This window comes from Giraffa tippelskirchi, chromosome 3, assembly GCF_054371585.1.
Source record: "Giraffa tippelskirchi isolate mGirTip1 chromosome 3, T2T-mGirTip1v1.2.pri, whole genome shotgun sequence".
Classification (NCBI taxonomy): domain Eukaryota; kingdom Metazoa; phylum Chordata; class Mammalia; order Artiodactyla; family Giraffidae; genus Giraffa; species Giraffa tippelskirchi.
The window spans coordinates 131274042-131295628 of record NC_137277.1 but is presented as its reverse complement, the minus strand read 5'-3'; the positions used below and the strand labels follow the sequence as shown (position 1 = coordinate 131295628).

At 42.5% G+C, this 21587-nt stretch overlaps 1 protein-coding gene across 17 annotated transcripts in view; it reads right to left on the bottom strand.

Moving 5' to 3' along the window:
• Positions 1-21587, bottom strand: part of CFAP221 (cilia and flagella associated protein 221) — a 119213-nt gene that overhangs the window by 11667 nt on the left and 85959 nt on the right. For 14 of the 17 annotated variants that reach the window (XM_081575939.1, XM_081575938.1, XM_081575952.1 and 11 more), the window contains 4 exons: positions 21455-21562; positions 21226-21360; positions 7656-7814; positions 6181-6272 (listed from right to left, as the gene is read on the bottom strand). In XM_081575939.1, coding sequence (XP_081432065.1) covers positions 6181-6272; positions 7656-7814; positions 21226-21360; positions 21455-21562 — 494 coding nt within the window. Of the gene's footprint in view, positions 1-2025; positions 2521-3266; positions 3406-6180; positions 6273-7655; positions 7815-21225; positions 21361-21454; positions 21563-21587 lie in introns of those variants that run through there. The other 3 variants (XM_081575949.1, XM_081575948.1, XR_014078555.1) reach the window with 2 other exon arrangements.

The window sequence follows — 21587 nt, the reverse complement described above, 5'->3', positions numbered from 1 at the left end:
TAAGGAAGAGGGGAAACATGAAAAATACATATATTCTCTTTAGCATTATGAAGAGAAACATGGGAATGGTGTTAGAAGATTGAGCTGGCTATCAACAAGGGTGGAAGGTAGGTGGGATGGAGTGACACATGTCTGAGTTTGACTTCTTGTGTAGCTTTGAATTTGGTTAGCGTGTTAATGTTCTACATATTCAAAAAACAAAATTAAATCAATATGAAAGGGAGGAGTGAGTGAGTGAGAGTTGCTCAGCCGTGTCTGACTCTTTGCAACCTCAGGGACTGTAGCCTGCCAGGCTCTTCTGTCCATGGAATTCTCCAGGCAAGAATACTGGAGTGGGTTGCCATTTCCTTCTCTAATGAAAGGGAGGAAATGCCCCTAAACTGAAAGCAAATTGAAACACATAAAATTTCATATGAATTCCATAAGCACAGTGAAGGGGAAAAAAGAGAGAAAGAGGAAGGGAAAGAAAGAAAAAAGAAAGAAGAAAAGGAAGAGTTATATTCAATATTCTGTAATAACTTATAATAGAAAAAAGAATCTGGAAAAGAATATATATATATGGCTATATCACTTTGCTGTACACCTAAAACTTTGTCAATCAAATATAGTTCAATAAAAAAATACTTAAAAAAAGAGAAAAGGAGTAATTCAAATAACTCATAAATATAGTATTTGACTATATACCCACATCCTGGATAGAATGGGGGTAGGGAGAAAACTGCAAATAAATCTTGAGCTCTATTTACTATGCTTGTTTATTAAAATGGTTATTGGTGAAGTCATTCTGAAACTATTTTTAACATTCTATAAAACTGAGCGAGTAAATGTGTTAGGAAGCCAGGGTTCTCACAGAGGAAGAAGAGACAGATAACTATGCAACTCCATGAGTGTGGGCTGGGATTATAAGCACCAGTGTAGATTCATGATTTCCAAAATGGAGATAGGTGTGTACAAGTGTGTGTATGTGCACATGTATATGTGTATATGTGTATAGATGTATGTGGTCATACATGCATTTTTGTATGGCCATGTACATATGTGTGAATGTATATATTTATATACATGTACTTCCCCACACTCTGGATTGTCTGCTGAGGAGGCCAAGAAACAACCCCCCTCCACCCCCAGGAGCAATGTGTGCACCAGGAACCCAGATTTTGGTCTCTAATACCATTCCTCACCAAAAGGGACCTGGCCTCCACCACCCAGAGATTAGCCTTGTTTACTGACTTTATGACAGAGAATGCAGGTTCTAACTTGACAGTCCCACTGAGATCTCCAAGTGCGGTAGCTGAGGAGGGGGTGGAAGAAGGTGGGAGCCTGGACCACTCTTCCAAGGCCAGGCTGGTCTGGAAGACAGAATAGCAACAACTAAAGTTTTTTCATGAGACCAAACTCATCTAATTTTTAAATTCTGAGACCATGTCCCTCTTACTTTTCTATGTGTTAATGTGTTCCTCTGGAACTGAAAGGGTGGTGACAGTGGATGGTGTTTGGGTGTTATATTTTGCTTTGTTTTGTTTCATGCCTTTCTTGGAAAAGTAAAACTCTGACAACCCTAAGTCAGTTCTTAAGATTCTTCTGGATACTTCACCCACCTATGAAATCCCAAAGTCTGGGCACTGCTGGATTATTAATAGGTAATTTCTTCATTGATGCTGACTCAGATTTCATGGGAGTCACAGAGACTCAATAAATTCTCTCTGAATTTATTAAGGAGCAAAGAACCCAAGTGAGCTGTTTTGATTATTATGAATGCAAAAATGATTTGGAATAAATAAACATTAAACAACATTGCATGGTTTAACAAAAAACAGATAACTCTCAGCAGCAAAAATACAGGGGAAATACCAGCTAAGAAACAGGTAATCTATTCAAGCACAATGACTGCAAGTTGAAATATTGGGTCTGTGGGAAGTTAAAAAGGAATACCATTATTATTCTGTAACTCTTAGAAACAAAAACATGATCTAGAATCTTACATCATGGAAATACATGATGAAGAAATAAAGAATCCTTTCTTGATTTTATAATCTGTCATGAAATTATGCTTTATTTTGAAACAAATTGGCCTGACAGAGCACTCAGGCACAGAAGCTGGAGGTAACAACTCCTAGTTGGAAAGTTTTCTTTAATTCATGTGGAATTCATGTTTAATTCATGGTTAATTCACACCCAAAGTAACTGCACTCTGAGTGCCTTTTGAAAGAATAGCCTCAGGAGATTTTTCCAAGGACACAGCTTTGGGGAAAAAAACCCAAAACACCAGGATGTTTTTGTCTTAATTCTTGAGACCCGCGCTTGCTGACAGCTGGTGGACCCTGGCCGTCTGCACTCCCCACCATTTCTCATTTTACGTGTTCTGTCTCGGGAGGGTGCCACACGCAGCTGTGCTTGGTTCCCTGATGACTGGGATCTGTTCTGAAGTGCCTTCACTCCTCAGCAAAATGAGGATCTGAGTCCAGGTGACGGAGGGTCATCGCCATCTGGTGGCAGCAGAGTGACTGCAAGGTTTAGTGGCTGGGGGAGGGCAGAAGTGGGAAGAGTTATTAGGCACCACGTGAATCCTGATGAGTGCTCCATAGGGACTCCTTCAGGTCCCCGTTCCACAGACAAGGAAATCATTGCTCAAGGGCTTCAGGGATGGGTGACTCGCCCAAGGACTCAGAGTGGGTGACAGGGCTATCGGGTCTCTCAGACACCAGAGTGTCCTTCTCTCTGTAAGGTTGTTCCCTCCAGCCCTAGGCTCTGGAGATTTCAGGTCTTAGAAATATGCTAATGTTACCAAACACAGGTTCATATACCCAACGCACAGTGAGGCCAAGCAACCCAAAATGCCAGAGTCTGAAGCAGAGGAAGGTTTACTGCAGGATCCAGTAAGGAGAAGGGGGTGGCTTGTGCCCAAGAAACTCAGAACTGCCCGAAAATTTTCAGGGGGAAGTTTTTAAAGGTAAAACTTGGGGTGAGGGCTGCAGGGTGTGTGACTTTCTTCTGACTGGCTAGTGGTGAGCTACAGACCCCTCTCCAGGTCCTCTGCTATAGCTTCACTCTGAAATGCCCAGATAACAGTATCTGATGCACATTCCTGAGTTACAGATGCCAAATCCCCACACCAAATGCAAGAAGTTAACTATTTGATGACCGTGACCATGGAGCCCCCAGACCTATGGTAACCTGAGAACTGACAACATGACATCATCCTGTAACCTCACTATCAGCTAATCAGAGGTGAGCTGATCACACACCCTGCAATCCCCCTCTCTCACCTGGGCTTTAAAAATGCTTCCCTGAAAGCCAAGGGGAGTTGGGCTTTTTGAGCTTTAGCTGCCTTGTTCTCCTTGCTTGGTGCCTGCAATAAACACTTTCTTGGGGCTTTCCTGGTGGCTCGGACGGTAAAGAATCCACCTGCAATGTAGGAGACCTGGGTTCGATCGCTGGGTTGGGAAGATTCCCTGGGGAAGGGAATGGCAACCCACTCCAGTATTCTTGCCTGGAGAATCCCATAGACAGAGGAGCCTGGAGGGCTACAGTCCATGGGGACGCAATTGAGCAACTTTCACTTCCATCACAACCTTGTGTCAGTAGACTGGCTTTGTTGTGCGCAGGTGAGCGGACCCAAGTTTGGTTCGGTAACATGAATTCACAGAAAAGGAACTAACATTTCTGAGCCCCTCCCACGGTCCACATCCTCTGCTTGCTCTCATGCTCATCGCCAGGCAAAGGAGGGAGGTAGAGAAACACTGAAAAAAATGACCTGCAAGGAACAGCACGTGCAAAAGCCTAGATTTTGATTAATTCGGTAAGAGCTTTTCTGCTGGCAGTGGAGGAAGAAGTAAAGGTAAGGGTTCCAGGGTCACAAACTGGATTTCAATTGCCTTCTTGAATCCCTGGGGATATGTGGGTGACAGATGGTGCAAATGGGGTTGGTGCACATTGGGGTCAGCTTTCCTACTTAAAAAAATATATATTTATTTGTCATTTGGCTGTGTTGCATCTTAGTTGCATCATGTGGGATCTTTCCTTGTGGTGCACAGACGCTCCACTTGTGGGGCATGGGCTCAATAGTTGCAGTGCACTGGCATAGTCGCCCCGTGGCAGGTGGGATCCGAGTTCCCAGACCAGGGATCGAACCCATGTCCTCTGCACTGCAAGGCAGATTCTTAACCACTGGACCAACAGGGAAGTCCCCTCCTACTTCTACTAAAACAAAAATGTCAAGGCTAAGCAGGTCTGATCGGCATGGGTTCTGGATGAGAGGACTTGGCCCAAAGAGCTGACCAGAGAGTATGGCTGAGGTCACATAGCTCCTGAGGACCTAGGGGAATTCTGATGATGGCAAGGAGCCAGGACATGCTGGCGGAAGTCAGCGTATAAGTACCAACTGACCCTGGTTGGTGGCAGTGCTTAGGCCCAGGCAAAGCTGACTACTCCTGGGGCCGTGGTGGGGCTTTGCCCCCTTGGGGTGGGCCTTACTCCAGATCAAAGGATTTGAGCGATAGGTCACTGCTGATGGTCATCGTGTTGGGATACTAGTCACGTTTGCTCACCAGCAACTCAGTTTACTACGTTTGTAAGGACAATTGACCAAATAAGTAAATTCCAGGGCTCAGGAGCAGGTCACTGACCAGGCTGTGTCTTAAGGAAAAGGCATCAGCTAGTTATTTGATGTTAGGGCTTCGAAGAGGTGCTAGTTAAGCAAATTAGCAGGAATGTGCTTACTCTTAATTTCCTCCTTCTTTGGTCTAACACTATTCTCATCTACCTGCTCTGTCTCTGTGACGACAGCTGTGGGGCCTCCCAGTGAATGGCCAGGCTGGGGTATGGAGAGACCTGGATCCTTTGGTGTGGATGTGGAGGGTGTAGACAGCTAATCTTGGCAATTCTAAAATGCTGAAAATGAACCATGACTATTTCAGTTGAATTTTATGGATTGGTTGTCTACTTTTACTGAAGTATGGTCAACGATCCACCGTGACATTAATTTTTTCCCTAAAAAACCCCATTTATTTACTTATTTATTATTTATTTGTTTTTGGCTGTGCCGGGTCTTTGTTGCTACACATGGGCTTTCTCTAGTTGTGGTGAGTGGGGGTTATTCTCCAGTTGCAGTGCATGGGCTTTTCATTGCAGTGGTTTCTCTTATTGTGGACAGAGCATGGGCTCCAGGGTTTGGGCTCAGTAGTTGTGGCACATGGGTTCAGCTGTCCCTCAGCATATGCAATCATCCTAGATCAGGGATCAAACCTGTGTCCCTGCATTGGTGGGAGGATTCCTAATCCCTGGAATATCAGGGAAGCCCTGTGACATTAATTTTTTTAAAGTTTATCTCAAGAGCTATGATATGATCCTACAATTCCACTCCTGGGCATATATCTATAAAAAAGCATAATTAGAAAAGATATATGTACTCCAAAGTTCATAGTAGCACTGTTTACAATACCAAGACATGGAAGCCACCTAAGCGTCCATCAACAGAGAAATGGATAAAGAAAATATGGTAGATATATACCATGGAATATTACTCAGCCATAAAAAAGAATGAAATAATACCATCTGCAGCAACATGAATGGACCTTGAGATGATTATACTAAGTGCAAGACAAATATCATAATATATTACTTGTATGTGGAATCTAAAAATGATATAAATGAAATTATTTACAAAACAAAAATAGACTCACAGACATAGAAAACAAACTTATGGTTACCAAAGGAGAAAAGTAGGGGGTAGGGATAAATTAGAAGATTAGGATTAACATATACACACTACTATATATAAAATAGATAACCAACAAGGACCTTCTATATAGCACAGGGAACTATACTCAATATCTTGTAATAATCAATAATGGAAGAGAATGTAAAAAAAGAATTTATCTATATATATCTACATAGATACACATACATATATATGCATATCTGAGTCATTTTGCTGTAAATCTGAAACTAACATAACATTGTAAATCAACTAGATGTCAATAAAAGTTAAAAAAATTAAGTTTATCTCAAGATAAAGAGATGAAAATCAGTTACACATCATCATATCCCTCTGACGACCGAATTTCCCTCATGCACCAAAAGTATGACTTGATATTTTACTGGCAGGCAACTTTTGGGGTCACAGTCTCTGTAATCTGAGGGGCACACATACCCCTCTGAGGCAACGTGAGCTGGGCTTACCTCGGTGACACCTCTGACTTAGAAGTTTCGGGCAGGGATGAGAGCGCCAGGCTCTGGAACCTCTTCCAGGTCATCACTCCAGGTATTATGTCCTGTAATAGAGCCAGCACAGGGGGACCATGGGTAAAGTCCAGGAAGCACTTCAGTTTCACTCAGCTGGCTAATTTTCAGTCTTAAAAGTTGAACTGCAAAATTTATCATTTAAGCTTAACAGAATTTTTCTGAGGCTAAAAAAGACAACCTCTTCAGCAAATAGTGTTCAGTGAAGCAGCAGGAATTTAAGCAGGAGGAAGGAGAGGTTCGTGCCCTGACTTATGAGGCAGAGAAGCAAGGGTCCTGGTGTGGAGGGGCAGGTCAGGCCTCTCGATCTGTTTCGATTACTGTGAATGTGATGCTAATGCAACATTTAGAGAGCATGGGTCAGTTCATCAAAGGCTCTTCCAGGCAGTGAGGGTGTGGGGGGGAACATGTGCAACTGCACTGAGATGCCAAGGGGGGTGTGATCAGGGGTCACTGAGTGCAGTGCGCATAATGGGGGTTGACAGAAAATGTGGCCAGGAAGGCAGGCTGGTTGTGAAGGGTCTCTTGGGCCAAGCTCATGAGCTTGGAGCTGCTCCCATGGGCAGCGGGGACCATGGAGGGCTTTCAAAGTGGAAAAGGACTGGATAAGATTTGAATGGAAGGAAGGCTTCTGCGGGGGGTGGTGAGGGGTGGTGGTGGTGTGGTGTTGGCACCCAGGTGGAAGAGAGGGAGTCACGTGGTATGTAAGGCAGACTGGTGGGACCCAGGGTGGCTGGACTCGGGGATGATGGAGGAGAAGGGAGTGAGGACCACATGGGTCATTGCTTGAATTGTACACCCAAGAGGCATGAAAGTGATGTGGGAAGAGGTGTAAAGTGGGGCTGGCAGGAGTAGGGCCAAGATGATGACCTAAGGTGGGGTTTTGTTGAGTGTGGAAGGGCTGAGGGTCACCTGCAGGAGACTTTGCTGGAAACAGAGGTCAGGCTGGTTATCCAGGGAAGAAGGGACTCTGGAGAGCCTCTCTCTCACTGTATGTCACATCACCACCTTGTCCCTTCTGACCTCTCTCTCCTTGTTAGGGACCAAAGAGAGAGAGTGTCAGACCCCAGGATTGTGACCACCATGTGACTTCTCTTACATGGTCACAGTGGGAATAACATGAATATTAGGCATAGCCTTCAAAGGAACAGAGAATAAGAATTTTGAAAGGGGGCAACGTGAAGCCTGGGAAGTGGGCACAGGCAGACAGGGGTGGTGTGGCGAACCCACCTGCCCCGCTCCAGGGCTGGGGCATGCCAGTGCCCCCGGGCCATGGTTACTGTCCTTGTTCTGCAGCTGTGGCTGCAAACTCTCTTATTCCCAGTTCCAGCTGTGACCCCCCACTTTCTTGTCCCCCACCCCCTGGTCCCTGCAGCCCAGGGCCAGTTCTGCTGCTGAGCCTGGGACGGCTTTACCGTATGATGGAGAAACTGCTTCTGGGTGAGGGGGATGCTGGAGCCACAGTGGCACTCCTTGGTAAACTTGTACTTGGGGTGGGAGCATAGGTGGTAATCGATCAAGGTTTCCACGTAAGTCAGAGGGTGCTTCACAGCAAACAGTCCTGGGCTGGGATTCTGCAGAAGAGGGAGAGAAAAAAAAAAGGAGTCTCTTTTGCTGACCAGCTTTCACCTCGGGCACAGGACAGGCATCAGCTGAGGTTCCCCATGGCTCCCACCAGTACAGACGCTCTGACTCCGCGTCAGCTTGTCTGAGAAAGAGAAGCAGGAAAGTAGAGGTGGCTTCAGATGGGCTGTGGTCATGGTCACTCACAGATGCCACTTTGCTGGCTGAAGAACTTCATCACATATCACATGGATTTACTAGGCTCCCATGGAAACCAGCACAAATGAAACCACAGCTTAAAGTATTTGTTTCTAAATTTGATCAGTCCTAACTGTAAATAAGCAAACTGGTTTTAAAAAGCAAATGAGCTTCTGGTTTTGGAAAGGAAAAACAGCTTCTTTAAAACTAGTTTAAAGAGAAGACAAAGGAGAGGGTGGCATTTGATATATCAGGAAACGTCAATGTTTAACGTTGGTTTGGTGATGTCTTAAATTCAGGAAGGCTCCATTTGGATGTCAGTTCAGTTCAGTTCAGTTGCTCAGTCATGTCTGACTCTTTGCAACCCCATGAACCACAGCACGGTAGGCCTCTCTGTCCATCACCAGCTCCCAGAGTCCACCCAAACCCATGTCCATTGAGTCGGTGATGCCATCCAACCATCTCATCCTGTCGTCCCCTTCTCCTCCTGCCCTCAATCTTTCCCAGCATCAGGGTCTTTTCCAATGAGACAACTCTTCACATGAGGTGGCCAAAGGATTGGAGTTTCAGCTTCAACATCAGACCTTCCAATGAACACCCAGGACTGATCTCCTTTAGGATGGACTGGTTGGATCTCCTTGCAGTCCAAGGGACTCTCAAGAGTCTTCTCCAGCACCACAGTTCAAAAGCATCAATTCTTCAGCACTCAGCTTTCTTTATAGTCCAACTCTCACATCCATACATGACCACTGGAAAAACCATAGCCTTGACTAGACGAACCTTTGTTGGCAAAGTAATGTCTCTGCTTTTTAATATGCTGTCTAGGTTGGTCATAACTTTCCTCCCAAGGAGTAAGCGTCTTTTAATTTTATGGCTACAGTCACCATCTGCTGTGATTTTGGAGCCCAGAAAAATAAAGTCAGCCACTGTTTCCACTGTTTCCCCATCTATTTGCCAAGAAGTGATGGGACCGGATGCCATGATCTTAGTTTTCTGAATGTTGAGCTTTAAGCCAACTTTTTCACTCTCCTCTTTCACTTTCATCAAGAGGCTCTTTAGTTCTTCTTCACTTTCTGCCATAAGGGTGGTGTCTGGCTTTAAGGGAGATCCTGTTTTTTACTAATTTTCCAGTGAGACTAATGGAGGTACAGAGCAATTATATCAAAATATACAAAAACATGGAGCCTTTTAATGTTCCTTCTGGGGCTTGTCCAATAAAAACCCGGCTCTTGTTCCAAACAACATAGCTTTCAGCTCCCTCGTGGTTAATTCAGATGTTTAAGAACCACTGAGATTCTGTTCTTTTTGTCTGAGTAAATTTTTAAAAACAATTTTAAAACACACACACAAATCTCCATATGACTGATGGAAACCCAATCTCACCGTCAAGATATAAACATCCCCCACAACTTAAAGATGATGCAGCCAGGCCAGGGAGGTGTGACAGCAGAACTTGGTTGCGGGGGATGTGATGAATGTGTTCCAGCCACAAATGCTGGGAAGACCATCCTCTGTTAGATCAGGGAGGCTGACTTACAGCCAGGAGAAAGATGCCAAGCAAGTGGGCTCTTGCCTGAACTCATGACTGTAAAGGCAGCAGGAAGGCAGGGAGGCAATGATGCAACCTGAGGGAGTCAGCAGGGCCCCAACAACCACATCTCAATGAGCTCTGCAGCTGAGGGAAGAGGCAGGAGATACCTATGTGTCTAGAGCAGCTCTTTTCCCATTCTCCAATGTGCCATATGGGGTGGGGGCTGAGACAGGGGCAAATGCAAACACTGGCTCCCAAATCTGACCCAGATAGCGACTGCAGGGTTGGAAACAAACAAGGTGAAAGATGGGGGCCCTGGCGAGAGTAAGCCAGGGAGGTCGAGGATGCAGAGGAAGGTAGGTGGGGGTGGGGAGATGGGGGATGTTTCCTATTCCTGTGCAGGTTCCCTTAAGTACACCTGGGTGCAAGGATATAACGGGATGAGCCAAGGTTAGGAGAGAAAGCAAGCGGCCCAGCTTGCACCATTTAGGTGCTCTGTGCATAATCATGCCAGAGATGGGATAGGGCCAACCCAATAGTAAAGAGCATTTATTTTGTCTTAACTGTGTCATTATGTTTCTCTGCCAGGCCAAGCACAGGCTTGGATTATAGCTTTTGGGTGAAGGTTCACTATCATGACCTCTGGGTCAGTGACAGAGGGAAGTTCTAATATCAAAGCCAGATGGACTCTATTAATATTTTTAAATTTTCCATCAAGTCTTAAAAATCATGCCAAATATTAGTTGGCATCCTATTTGGAACACATATCAATTCTTAGTTGACTCTCCCCCTTAGAGTTTCTAATGGCTTTTTATTTTGGTTTAATGATGTGCCTTTATGAAACCTGTACTGTCGGCGCATGGAGTCTATCCTGTCCCGGATGCCTCCTCTGGCCCCTGTAGATAACGCATAGATATCATCCCAAGACTTATTGTAGAGCTTTCCTTGTTATAACCACTATTTATTGCTAACAAAGGTCCACCCAGTCAAATCTATGGTTTCTCCAGTAGTTGTGTACGGATGTGAGAGTTAGACCATAAAGAAGGTTGAGCACCAAAGAATCGATGCTTTCGAATTGTGGTGCTGGAGAAGACTCTTGAGAGTCTCTTGGACAGCAAGGAGATCAAACCAGTCAATCCTAAAGGAAATAAACTCTGAATGTTCATTGGACATGGAAGCGCCAATACTTTGGCCACCCGATGTGAAGAGCCAATTTACTGGAAAAGATTCTGATGCTGAGAAAAACTGAAGACAGGAGGGGAAGTGGGCAACAGAGGATGAGATGGTTGGATGGCATCATAAACTTAATAGATATGAGTTTGAGCAAACTTTAGGAGATGGAGGACAGGGAAGCCTAGTGTGCTGCAGTCGATGGGGTTGCAAAGAGTCGGACACGACTGAGCGACTGAACAACAATATTGCCTTTTATGTTTGTTTCTTAGGGTTTCCAAATTCTTTCTTTTATAGCCATATTGATGTATAATTGATATAAAATAAACTGCATGCACTTAAAAGTATAGAACTTGGGATATGTGGATGTATGTTACATCTGCATAACTGGCCTCTTTCTCACTTGCAGAGTGGTGAGGGAGGTGGTACTGGGTGGGTATGGGGGACAAGAGAGTGGTGTCCAAACCTTACCACGGAGATCCCGGGGTTTTGCTGGGATACCCTTCTCAGGAAAGCCCCTCTCCCACTGCCAGTCCAGCCTTTCTATGTAGAACTGCAGCCAATGAGAGGGTTCTAGTGCCAAGTGAAGTCTGGAAATCACTGAGCTAAATGTCCTATGATGTTCAGTTCAGTTCAGTCGCTCAGTCATGTCCAACTCTTTGTGACCCCATGGACCACAGCACGCCAGGCTTCCCTGTCCATCACCAACTCCTGGAGCTTATTTAAACTCATGTCAATTCAGTTGGTGATGCCATCCAATCATCTCATCCTCTGTCATCCCCTTCTGCCTTCAGTCTTTCCCAGTATCAGGGTCTTTCTCAGTGAGTCAGTTCTTCGCATGAGGTGGCCAAAGTACTGGAGTTTCAGCTTTAGCATCAGTTCTTCTAATGAATATTCAGGACTGATTTCCTTTAGGATAGACTGGTTGGATCTCCTTGCAGTCCAAGGGACTCTCAAGAGTCTTCTCCAACACCACAGCTCAAAAGTAACAATTCTTCAGCACTCAGCTTTCTTTATAGTCCAACTCTCACATCCATACATGACTACTGGAAAAACCATAGCTTTGACTAGATGGACCTTTGTTGGCAAAGTAATGTCTCTGCTTTTTAATATGCTGTTTAGGTTGGTCACAGCTTTTCTTTCAAGGAGCAAGTGTCTTTTAATTTCATGGCTGCAGTCACCATCTGCAGTGATTTTGGAGCCAAAGAAAATAGTCTGACACTGTTTTCACTGTTTCCCCATCTATTTGCCATGAAGTGATGGGACTAGATGCCATGATCTTAGTCTTCTGAATGTTGAGCTTTAAGCCAACTTTTCCACTCTCCTCTTTCACTTTCATCAAGAGGCTCTTTAGTTCTTCTTCGCTTTCTGCCATAAGGGTGGTGTCATCTTCATATCTGAGGTTATTGATATTTCTCCCGGCAATCTTGATTCCAGCTTGTGATTCATCCTGTCCAGCATTTCTCGTGATGTACTCTGCTTATAAGTTAAATAACCTGGGTGACAATATACAGCCCTGTTGTACTCCTTTCCCAATTTGAAACCAGTCTGTTGTTCCATGTCCAGTTCAAACTGCTGCTTCTTAACCTACATACAGATTTCTCAGGAGGCAGGTAAGATGGTCTAGTGTTCCCATCTCTTTAAGAATTTTCCACAGTTTGCTGTGACCCACACAGTCAAAGGCTTTGGCATAGTCAATAAAGCAGTAGTATATGTTTTTCTGGAACTCTCTTGCTTTTTGGGTGACCCAACAGATGCTGGCAATTTGATCTCTGGTCCCTCCTTCTTTTCTAAATCCAGCTTGAATATCTGGAAGTTCACAGTTCATGTACTGTTGAAGACTGATTTGGAGAATTTTGAGCATTACTTTGCTAATGTGTGAGATGAGTGCAATTGTGTCATAGTTTGAAGATTTTTTGGCATTGCCTTTCTTTGGGACTGGAATGAAAACTGATCTTTTTGAGTCCTATGGCCACCACTGAGGTTTCCAAATTTGCTGGCATAATGAGTGCAGCACTTTAACAGCATCATCTTTTAGGATTTGAAATAGCTCAGCTGGAATTCCATCACCTCCACTAGCTTTGTTTGTAGTGATGCTTTCTAAGGCCCACTTGACTTCGCATTCTAGGATGTCTGGCTCTAGGTGAGTGATCACACCATCATGATTATCTGGGTCATGAAGATCTTTTTTGTGCAGTTCTTCTGTGTATTCTTGCCACCTCTTCTTAATATCTTCTGCTTCTATTAGGTCCATACTATTTCTGTCCTTTATTGTGCATATCTTTGCATGAAATGTTCCCTTGGTATCTCTAATTTTCTTGAAGAGATCTCTAGTCTTTCCCATTCTATTGTTTTCCTCTATTTCTTTGCATTGATCATTGAGGAAGGTTTTCTTATCTCTCCTTGCTATTCTTTGGAACTCTGCATTCAAATGGGTATATCTTTCCTTTTCTCCTTTGCCTTTAGCTTCTCTTCTTTTCCCAGCTATTTGTAAGGCCTCCTCAGACAACATTTCGCCTTTTTGAATTTCTTTTTCCTGGGGATGTTCTTGATCATTGCCTCCTGTAGAATGTCACGAACCTCCGTCCATAGTTCTTCAGGCCCTCTGTCTATCAGATTTAATCCCTTGCATCTGTTTGTCACTTCCACTGTATAATCATAAGAGATTTGATTTAGGTCATATCTGAATGGTCTAGTGGTTTTCCCTACTTTCTTCAATCTAAGTCTGAATTTTGCAATAAGGAATTTATGATCTGAGCCACAGTCAGCTTCTGGTCTTGTTTTTGCTGACTGTATAGAGCTTCTCCATCTTTGGCTGCAAAGAATATAATCAATCTGATTTCGGTATTGACCGTCTGTTGATGTCCATGTGTAGAGTCATCTCTTCAGTTGTTGGAAGAGGGTGTTTGCTATGACCAGTGTGTTCTCTTGGCAAAACTCTATTAGCCTTTGCCCTGCTTCATTTTGTACTCCAGGACCAAACTTGCCTGGTCCAGGTATCTCTTGATTTCCTACTTTGGCATTCCTACCATCTAGGATGAAAGGGACGTCTGTTTTTGGTGTTAGTTCTAGAAGGTCTTGTAGGTCTTCATAGGACTGTTCAACTTCAGCTTCTTCAGCATTACTGGTTATACCTCTGAGTTTATCCCAGCCCTGACTCTCTCTTTTTGAGGAACTGCCCCTCCACCCTGCCATGAGACTACCGGAACATGCCGCCTAGTGGCCAAAACACAGGTATCACAGCTCTCTGGAGAAAAGCAGCAGAGCTAGGAAGAGGAGCACTGAGGCCACCAGTCAGGAACCAGGGCATCCATCTGCCCTTGGTGTGACCACCAGCATCTCTGCCACATCAGAGACACAGATTCTCCCAGGGGAGACTATCCTAGCAGTATCTAAGGTCCTTCTTCATTCTGCATGTGTGTGTGTGTTCTTACAAAACAGACCATAATCAGGGCAACTATGGTGACATTTTACTGATGATTCTGCACTTACATAGAACCTCCTCAGATTTCCTGACTTTTAGTCAGAGTTCATAATGGCCTTTTATTTTGCTTTAATGATGTCCCTTTATGAAACCTGTACTGTTGTCACATGGAGTCCACGCTGCCCTGGATGCCTCCTCTGGCCCCTGGAGACAATGCACAGATATCAATTCAACACTCCACTGTAATGCTTTGCTCGTTATACTCAGGGTTTGCATGCCACCTCAGTCGCTTCAGTCGTTTCCAACTGTTTACGTATCTACAAGTATAAGGAGGAAGGGGGACGCCTCTGAGGGCAGGTGATGGAGGAACACACAGGCTGGCTGGGACATATGCAGTGGAGTGGGGAGAAGTGGCTCAGCCTCACATTGTCAGGAGCTTGGACTTAACTTGGTATTGAAAAGGGCGTCAGGCTCCCGGGAATATGAATCAACAAGAGCTCATCCAAAAGCCTCCTTACCTACACTGAAACCAAGCTCCACCCAAGAGCCAACAAGTTTCAGAGCAAGACATACCAAGCTAATTCTCCAACAATGCAGGAACGTAACCCTGAGCACAAAAACACAGGCAGCCAAAAGTCACACCAAACCCATAGACACCTCAAAACTCACTACTGGACACTTCACTGCACTCCAGAGAGACGAGATCCAGCTCCACCCACTAGAACACCGACACAAGCTTCCTTAACCAGGAAACCTTGACAAGCCACTTGTCCAATCCCACCCACAGGGAGGAACTTCCACAATTAGGAGGAACCACAAACTTCCAGCATACAGAAAGGCTACCCCAAACACAGCAACCTAAACAAGATGAAAAGGCAGAGAAATATTCAGCAGGTAGAGGAACATGATAAAAGCCCACCAAACCAAACAAAAGAGGAGGAGATAGGGAGTCTACCTGAAAAAGAATTCAGAATAATGATAGTAAAAATGACCCAAAATCTTGAAAACAAAATGGAGTTACAGATAAATAGTCTGGAGACAAGGATTGAGAAGATGCAAGAAAAGTTTAACAAGGACCTAGAAGAAATAAAAAACAGTCAATCAATAATGAATAATGCAATAACTGAGATCAATAGCACACTGCAGGGCACCAACAGTAGAATAACTGAGGCAGAAGATAGGATAAGTGAGGTGGAAGATAGAATGGTAGAAATAAGTGAAGCAGAGAGGAAAAAAGAAAAAAGAATTAAAAGAAGTGAGGACAACCTCAGAGACCTCTGGGACAATGTTAAATGCCCCAACATTCGAATCATAGGAGTCCCAGAAGAAGAAGACGAAAAGAAAGACCATGAGAAAATACTTGAGGAGATAATAGTTGAAAACTCCCTAAAATGGGGAAAGAAATAGCCACTCAAGTCCAAGAAACCCAGAGAGTCCCAAACAGGATAAATCCAAGGTGAAACACCCCAAGACATATATTAATCAAATTAACAAAGAACAAATATTAAAAGCAGCAAGGGAAAAACAACAAATAACTCACAAGGGGATCCCCATAAGGATAACAGCTGATCTTTCAATAGAAACTCTTCAAGCCAGAAGGGAATGGCAGGACATACTTAAAGTGATGAAAGAGAAAAACCTACAACCCAGATTACTGTACCTAGCAAGGATCTCATTCAAATATGAAGGAGAAATCAAAAGTTTTAAAGACAAGTGAAAGCTCAGAGAATTCAGCACCACCAAACCAGCTCTTCTACAAATGCTAAAGGATCTTCTCTAGACAGGAAATACAGAAAAGGTGTATAAACTCGAACTCAAAGCAACAAAGTAAATGGCAACAGGATCATATTTATCAATGATTACCTTAAATGTAAATGGGTTGAATGCCCCAACCAAAAGACAAAGACTGGCTGAATGGATACAAAAACAAGACCCTTATATATGCTGTCTACAAGAGACCCATCTCAAAACAAGGGACACAAACAGACTGAAAGTGAAGGGCTGGAAAAGGATATTTTACACAAATGGAGACCAAAAGAAAGCAGGAGTAGCAATACTCATATCAGATAAAATAGACTTTGAAATAAAGGCTGTGAAAAGAGACAAACGACACTATATAATGATCAAAGGATCAATCCAAGAAGAAGATATAACAATTATAAATATATATACACCCAACATAGAAGCACCGCAATATGTAAGGCAAATGCTAACAAGTATGAAAGGGGAAATTAACAATAACACAACAATAGTGGGAGACTTTGGAGAAGGCAATGGCACCCTACTCCAGTACTCTTGCCTGGAAAATCCCATGGACAGAGGAGCCTGGTAGGCTGCAGTCCATCGGGTCACTGAGAGTTGGACACGACTGAGCGACTTCACTTTCACTTTTCACTTTAATGCATTGGAGAAGGAAATGGCAACTCACTCCAGTGTTCTTGCCTGGAGAATACCAGGGATGGTGGAGCCTGGTGGGCTGCCATCTATGGGGTCGCACAGAGTTGGACACGACTGAAGCGACTTAGCAGAAGCAGCAGCAGTGGGAGACTTTAATACCCCACTCACACCTATGGATAGATCAACTAAACAGAAAATTAGCAAGGAAACACAAACTTTAAATGATACAATGGACCAGTAAAACCTAATTGATATATATAGGACATTTCACCCTAAAACAATGAATTTCACCTTTTTCTCAAGTGCACACGGAACCTTCTCCAGGACAGATCACATCCTGGGCCATAAATCTAGCCTTGGTAAATTCAAAAAAAATGAAATCATCTCAAGCATCTTTTCTGATCACAATGCAATAAGATTAGATGTCAACTACAGGAAAAAAACTATTAAAAATACAAACATATGGAGGCTAAACAACACACTCCTGAATAACCAACAAATTACAGAAGAAATCAAAAAAGAAATCAAAATATGCATAGAAATGAATGAAAATGAAAACACAACAACCCAAAACCTATGGGATGCTAAGCAATGCTAAGGGGAAGGTTCATAGCAATACAAGCCTACCTCAAGAAACAGGAGAAAAATCAAATAAATAACCTAACTCTACACCTAAAGCAACTAGAAAAAGAAGAAATGAAGTACCCCAGGGTTAGTAGAAGGAAAGAAATCATAAAAATTAGGGCAGAAATAAATGCAAAAGAAACAAAGGAGACCATAGCCAAAATCAACAAAGCTAAAAGCTGGTTCTTTGAGAAGATAAATAAAATAGACAAACCATTAGCCAGACTCATCAAGAAACAAAGGGAGAAAAGTCAAATCAACAAAATTAGAAATGAAAATGGAGAAATCACAACAGACAACACAGAAATACAAAGGATCATAAGAGACTACTAGCAGCAACTATATGCCAATAAAATGGACAACTTGGAAGAAATGGACAAATTCTTAGAAAAGTATAACTTTCCAAAACTGAACCAGGAAGAAATAGAAAATCTTAACAGACCCATTACAAGCACAGAAATCGAAACCATAATCAGAAATCTTCCAACAAGCAAAAGCCCAGGCCCAGATGGCTTCACAGCTGAATTCTACCAAAAATTTAAAGAGCTAACACCTATCCTACTCAAACTCTTCCATAAAACTGCAGAGGAAGGTAAACTTCCAAACTCATTCTATGAGGCCACCATCACCCTAATATCAAAACCAGACAAAGATGCCACAAAAAAAGAAAACTACCGGCCAATATCACTGATGAACACAGATGCAAAAATCCTTAACAAAATTCTAGTAAACAGAATCCAACAACATATTAAAAAGATCCTACACCATGACCAAGTGGGTTTTATCGCAGGGATGCAAAGATTGTTCAATATTCACAAATCAATCAATGTGATACACCACATTAACAAATTGAAAGATAAAAACTATATGATTATCTCAATAGATGCAGAGAAAGCCTTTGACAAAATTAAACATCCATTTATGATAAAAACCCTGCAGAAAGAAGGCATAGAAGGAACACACCTCAACATAATAAAAGCCATATATGATAAACCCACAGCAAACATTATCCTCAATGGTGAAAAATTGAAAGCATTTTCCCTAAAGTCAGGAACAAGACAAGGATGCCCACTCTCACCACTACTATTCAACATAGTTTTGGAAATTTTAGCCACAGCAATCAGAGAAGAAAAAGAAATAAAAGGAATCCAGATTGGAAAAGAAGAAGTAAAACGCTCACTGTTTGCAGATGACATGATCCTCGACATAGAAAACCCTAAAGACTCCACCAGAAAATTACTTGAGCTAATCAATGAATATAGTAAAGTTGCAGGATATAAAATTAACACACAGAAATCCCTTGCATTCCTATACACTAACAATGAGAAAACAGAAAGAGAAATTAAGGAAACAGTTCCATTCACCATTACAACGAAAAGAATAAAATACTTAGAAGAAATCTACCTAAAGAAACAAAAGACCTATATATAGAAAGCTATAAAACACTTATGAAAGAAATCAAAGATGATACAAATAGATGGAGAAATATACCATGTTCATGGATTGGAAGAATCAATATAGTGAAAATGAGTATACTACCGAAAGCAATCTATAGATTCAATGCAATCCCTATCAAGCTACCAACGGTATTTTTCAGAGAACTAGAACAAATAATTTCACAAAAATTTGTATGGAAATACAAAAAACCTCGAATAGCCAAAGCAATCTTGAGAAAGAAGAATGGAACTGGAGGAATCAACCTTCCTGACTTCAGGCTCTACTACAAAGCTACAGTCATCAAGACAGTATGGTACTGGCACAAAGACAGAAACAGATCAATGGAACAAAACAGAAAGCCCAGAGATAAATCCATGCACCTATGGACACCTTATCTTTGACAAAGGAGGCAAGGATATACAATGGAAAAAAGATAATCTCTTTAACAAGCGGTGCTGGGAAAACTGGTCAACCACTTGTAAAAGAATGAAACTAGAACACTTTCTAACACCATACACAAAAATAAACTCAACATGGATTCAAGATCTAAATGTAAGACCAGAAACTATAAAACTCCTAGAGGAAAATATAGACAAAACACTCTCTGACGTAAATCATAGCAGGATCCTCTATGACCCACCTCCCAGACTAATGGAAATAAAAGCAAAAATAAACAAATGGGACCTAATTAAACTTAAAAGCTTTTTGCATAATGAAGGAAACTATAAGCAAGGTGAAAAGACAGCCTTCAGAATGGGAGAAAATAATAGCAAATGAAGCAGCTGACAAAGAATTAATCTCAAAAATATACAAGCAACTCCTGCAGCTCAATTCCAGAAAAATAAGCGACCCAATCAAAAAATGGGCCAAAGAACTAAACAGGCATTTCTCCAAAGAAGACATACAGATGGCTAACAAACACATGAAAAGATGCTCAACATCACTCATTATCAGAGAAATGCAAATCAAAACCACAGTGAGGTACCATCTCACGCCAGTCAAAAAGTCTACAAACAATAAATGCTGGAGAGGGTGTGGAGAAAAAGGAACCCTTTTACACTGTTGGTAGGAATGAAAACTAGTATAGCCACTATGGAGAACAGTGTGGAGATTCTTTAAAAAACTGGAAATAGAACTGCCATATGATCCAGCAATCCCACAGCTGGGCATATGTACCGAGCAAACCAGAATTGAAAGAGACACATGTACCCCAATATTCATTGCAGCACTGTTTACAATAGCCAGGACATGGAAGCAACCTAGATGTTCATCGGCAGACGAATGGATAAGAAAGCTGTGGTACATACACACAATGGAATATTACTCAGCTATTAAAAAGAATGCATTTGAATCAGTTCTAATGAGGTGGATGAAACTGGAGTCTATTATACAGAGCTAAGTAAGTCAGAAAGAAAAGCACCAATATAGTGTATTAACGCATATATATGGAATTTAGAAAGATGGTAACGATGACCCTATATGTGAGACAGTGAAAGAGACACAGATTTAAAGAACAGACTTTTGGACTCTGTAGGAGAAGGCGAGGGTGGGATGATTTGAGAGAATAGCATTGAAACGTGTATATTATCATATGTGAAATAGATCGCCGGTCCAGGTTTGATGCATGAGCAGGGTGCTCAGGGCTGGTGCACTGGGATGACCCTGGGGGACGGGATGGGGAGAGAGGTGGGAGGGAGGTTCAGGATGGGGAATACATGTATACCCATGGCTGATTCATGTGAATGTATGGCAAAAACCACCACAATATTGTAAAGTAATTAGCCTCCAATTAAAATAAATAAATAAAAAAAATAAAATGTGTACTTTGGGCCAATAAAGCATTAAAAAAAAAAAGGGAGTCAGGGATCAGTGTGGCAGGGACATGGTGCCCAAAGATGGGATAAGGGATCAACTAAAGCTTCGGGATGGAGTTTGGGGTGACTTTACTTTTTTCAGTTGTGTTTTCTTTTTAAAAAATATATACATATATGTTACCTTTAAAACTTGTGAATCACTGTATTGTACACCTGTACATAAATTTATATAATGTTATATGGAAACTATGCTTAAAATAAACACAAAAATACATACGTGCATATTAGAGGTAATTGGAAACGGCCACAAAGCTATTGTCTTAAAAATAAATGCCAGAGTCGTTAAAAGAAACATTGATATTCTCCAAGCAATAAAGTCTGGCCAGCAATTTCAAAAGTGAGATGTTGTTTAATCCCTGAAATTCCAAAGAGAGAAAAATATTCCCAATTGATGCTTCTGTCTTCTTTTTTTCGATGTCTTTTTTTTAAAATGAAGTATAGTTGATTTACAACATTGTGTCAGTTTTAGGTGTTCAGCAAAGTGATTGTTTTATATATATATATATGTATGTATGTATGTATGTATATATATTCCAGATTCTTTTCCATTATGAGGATACAGTTCCCTGATACAGTAGGACCTTATTGTTTATCTGTTTCATGAGTAGTTACGAGTACTTGCTAATCTCACACTCCTAGTTTACCCTACCTCCCTTTCCCCTTTGGTAACCATAAACAAGCTTGTTTTCTATTTGTTTTTGTTTTCTTATGAAGTAACTGCTAAAACAAAGAGACAGGGAACCATGACTTCTGCTGATGGCACTTACAAAAATATAAAGCGGGTCGTAATCTGGAGCTTGGGCCAAGGCCTCAGGGAGTTTTATGCTCAGGACGGAGGTCTCACCGGGCAGCTGGGGTGAGGAATCCTTCTTGGGCAGGGTGATGACTGTGGTGGCTTCATCCTGGGCCAGGACCAAGGGCAGTGTGTTAGTCTCAAGGCCTGGGCAGTGAGGAAAAGGTGGGGGTGGTTCCTCTCCCGAAGGTGGGACGCGTTACCTCAGCTCCTTGCCTCAGGGCCCGAGCAAGCTTCTGAGGTCTGTAGCTGGTTGAAGACCCCTGCACAGAGACCGGCTGGTACCTCTTGATCTTGTATAGCTGAGGAACCTGGGGGAGGCAAGACAGGAGCTCA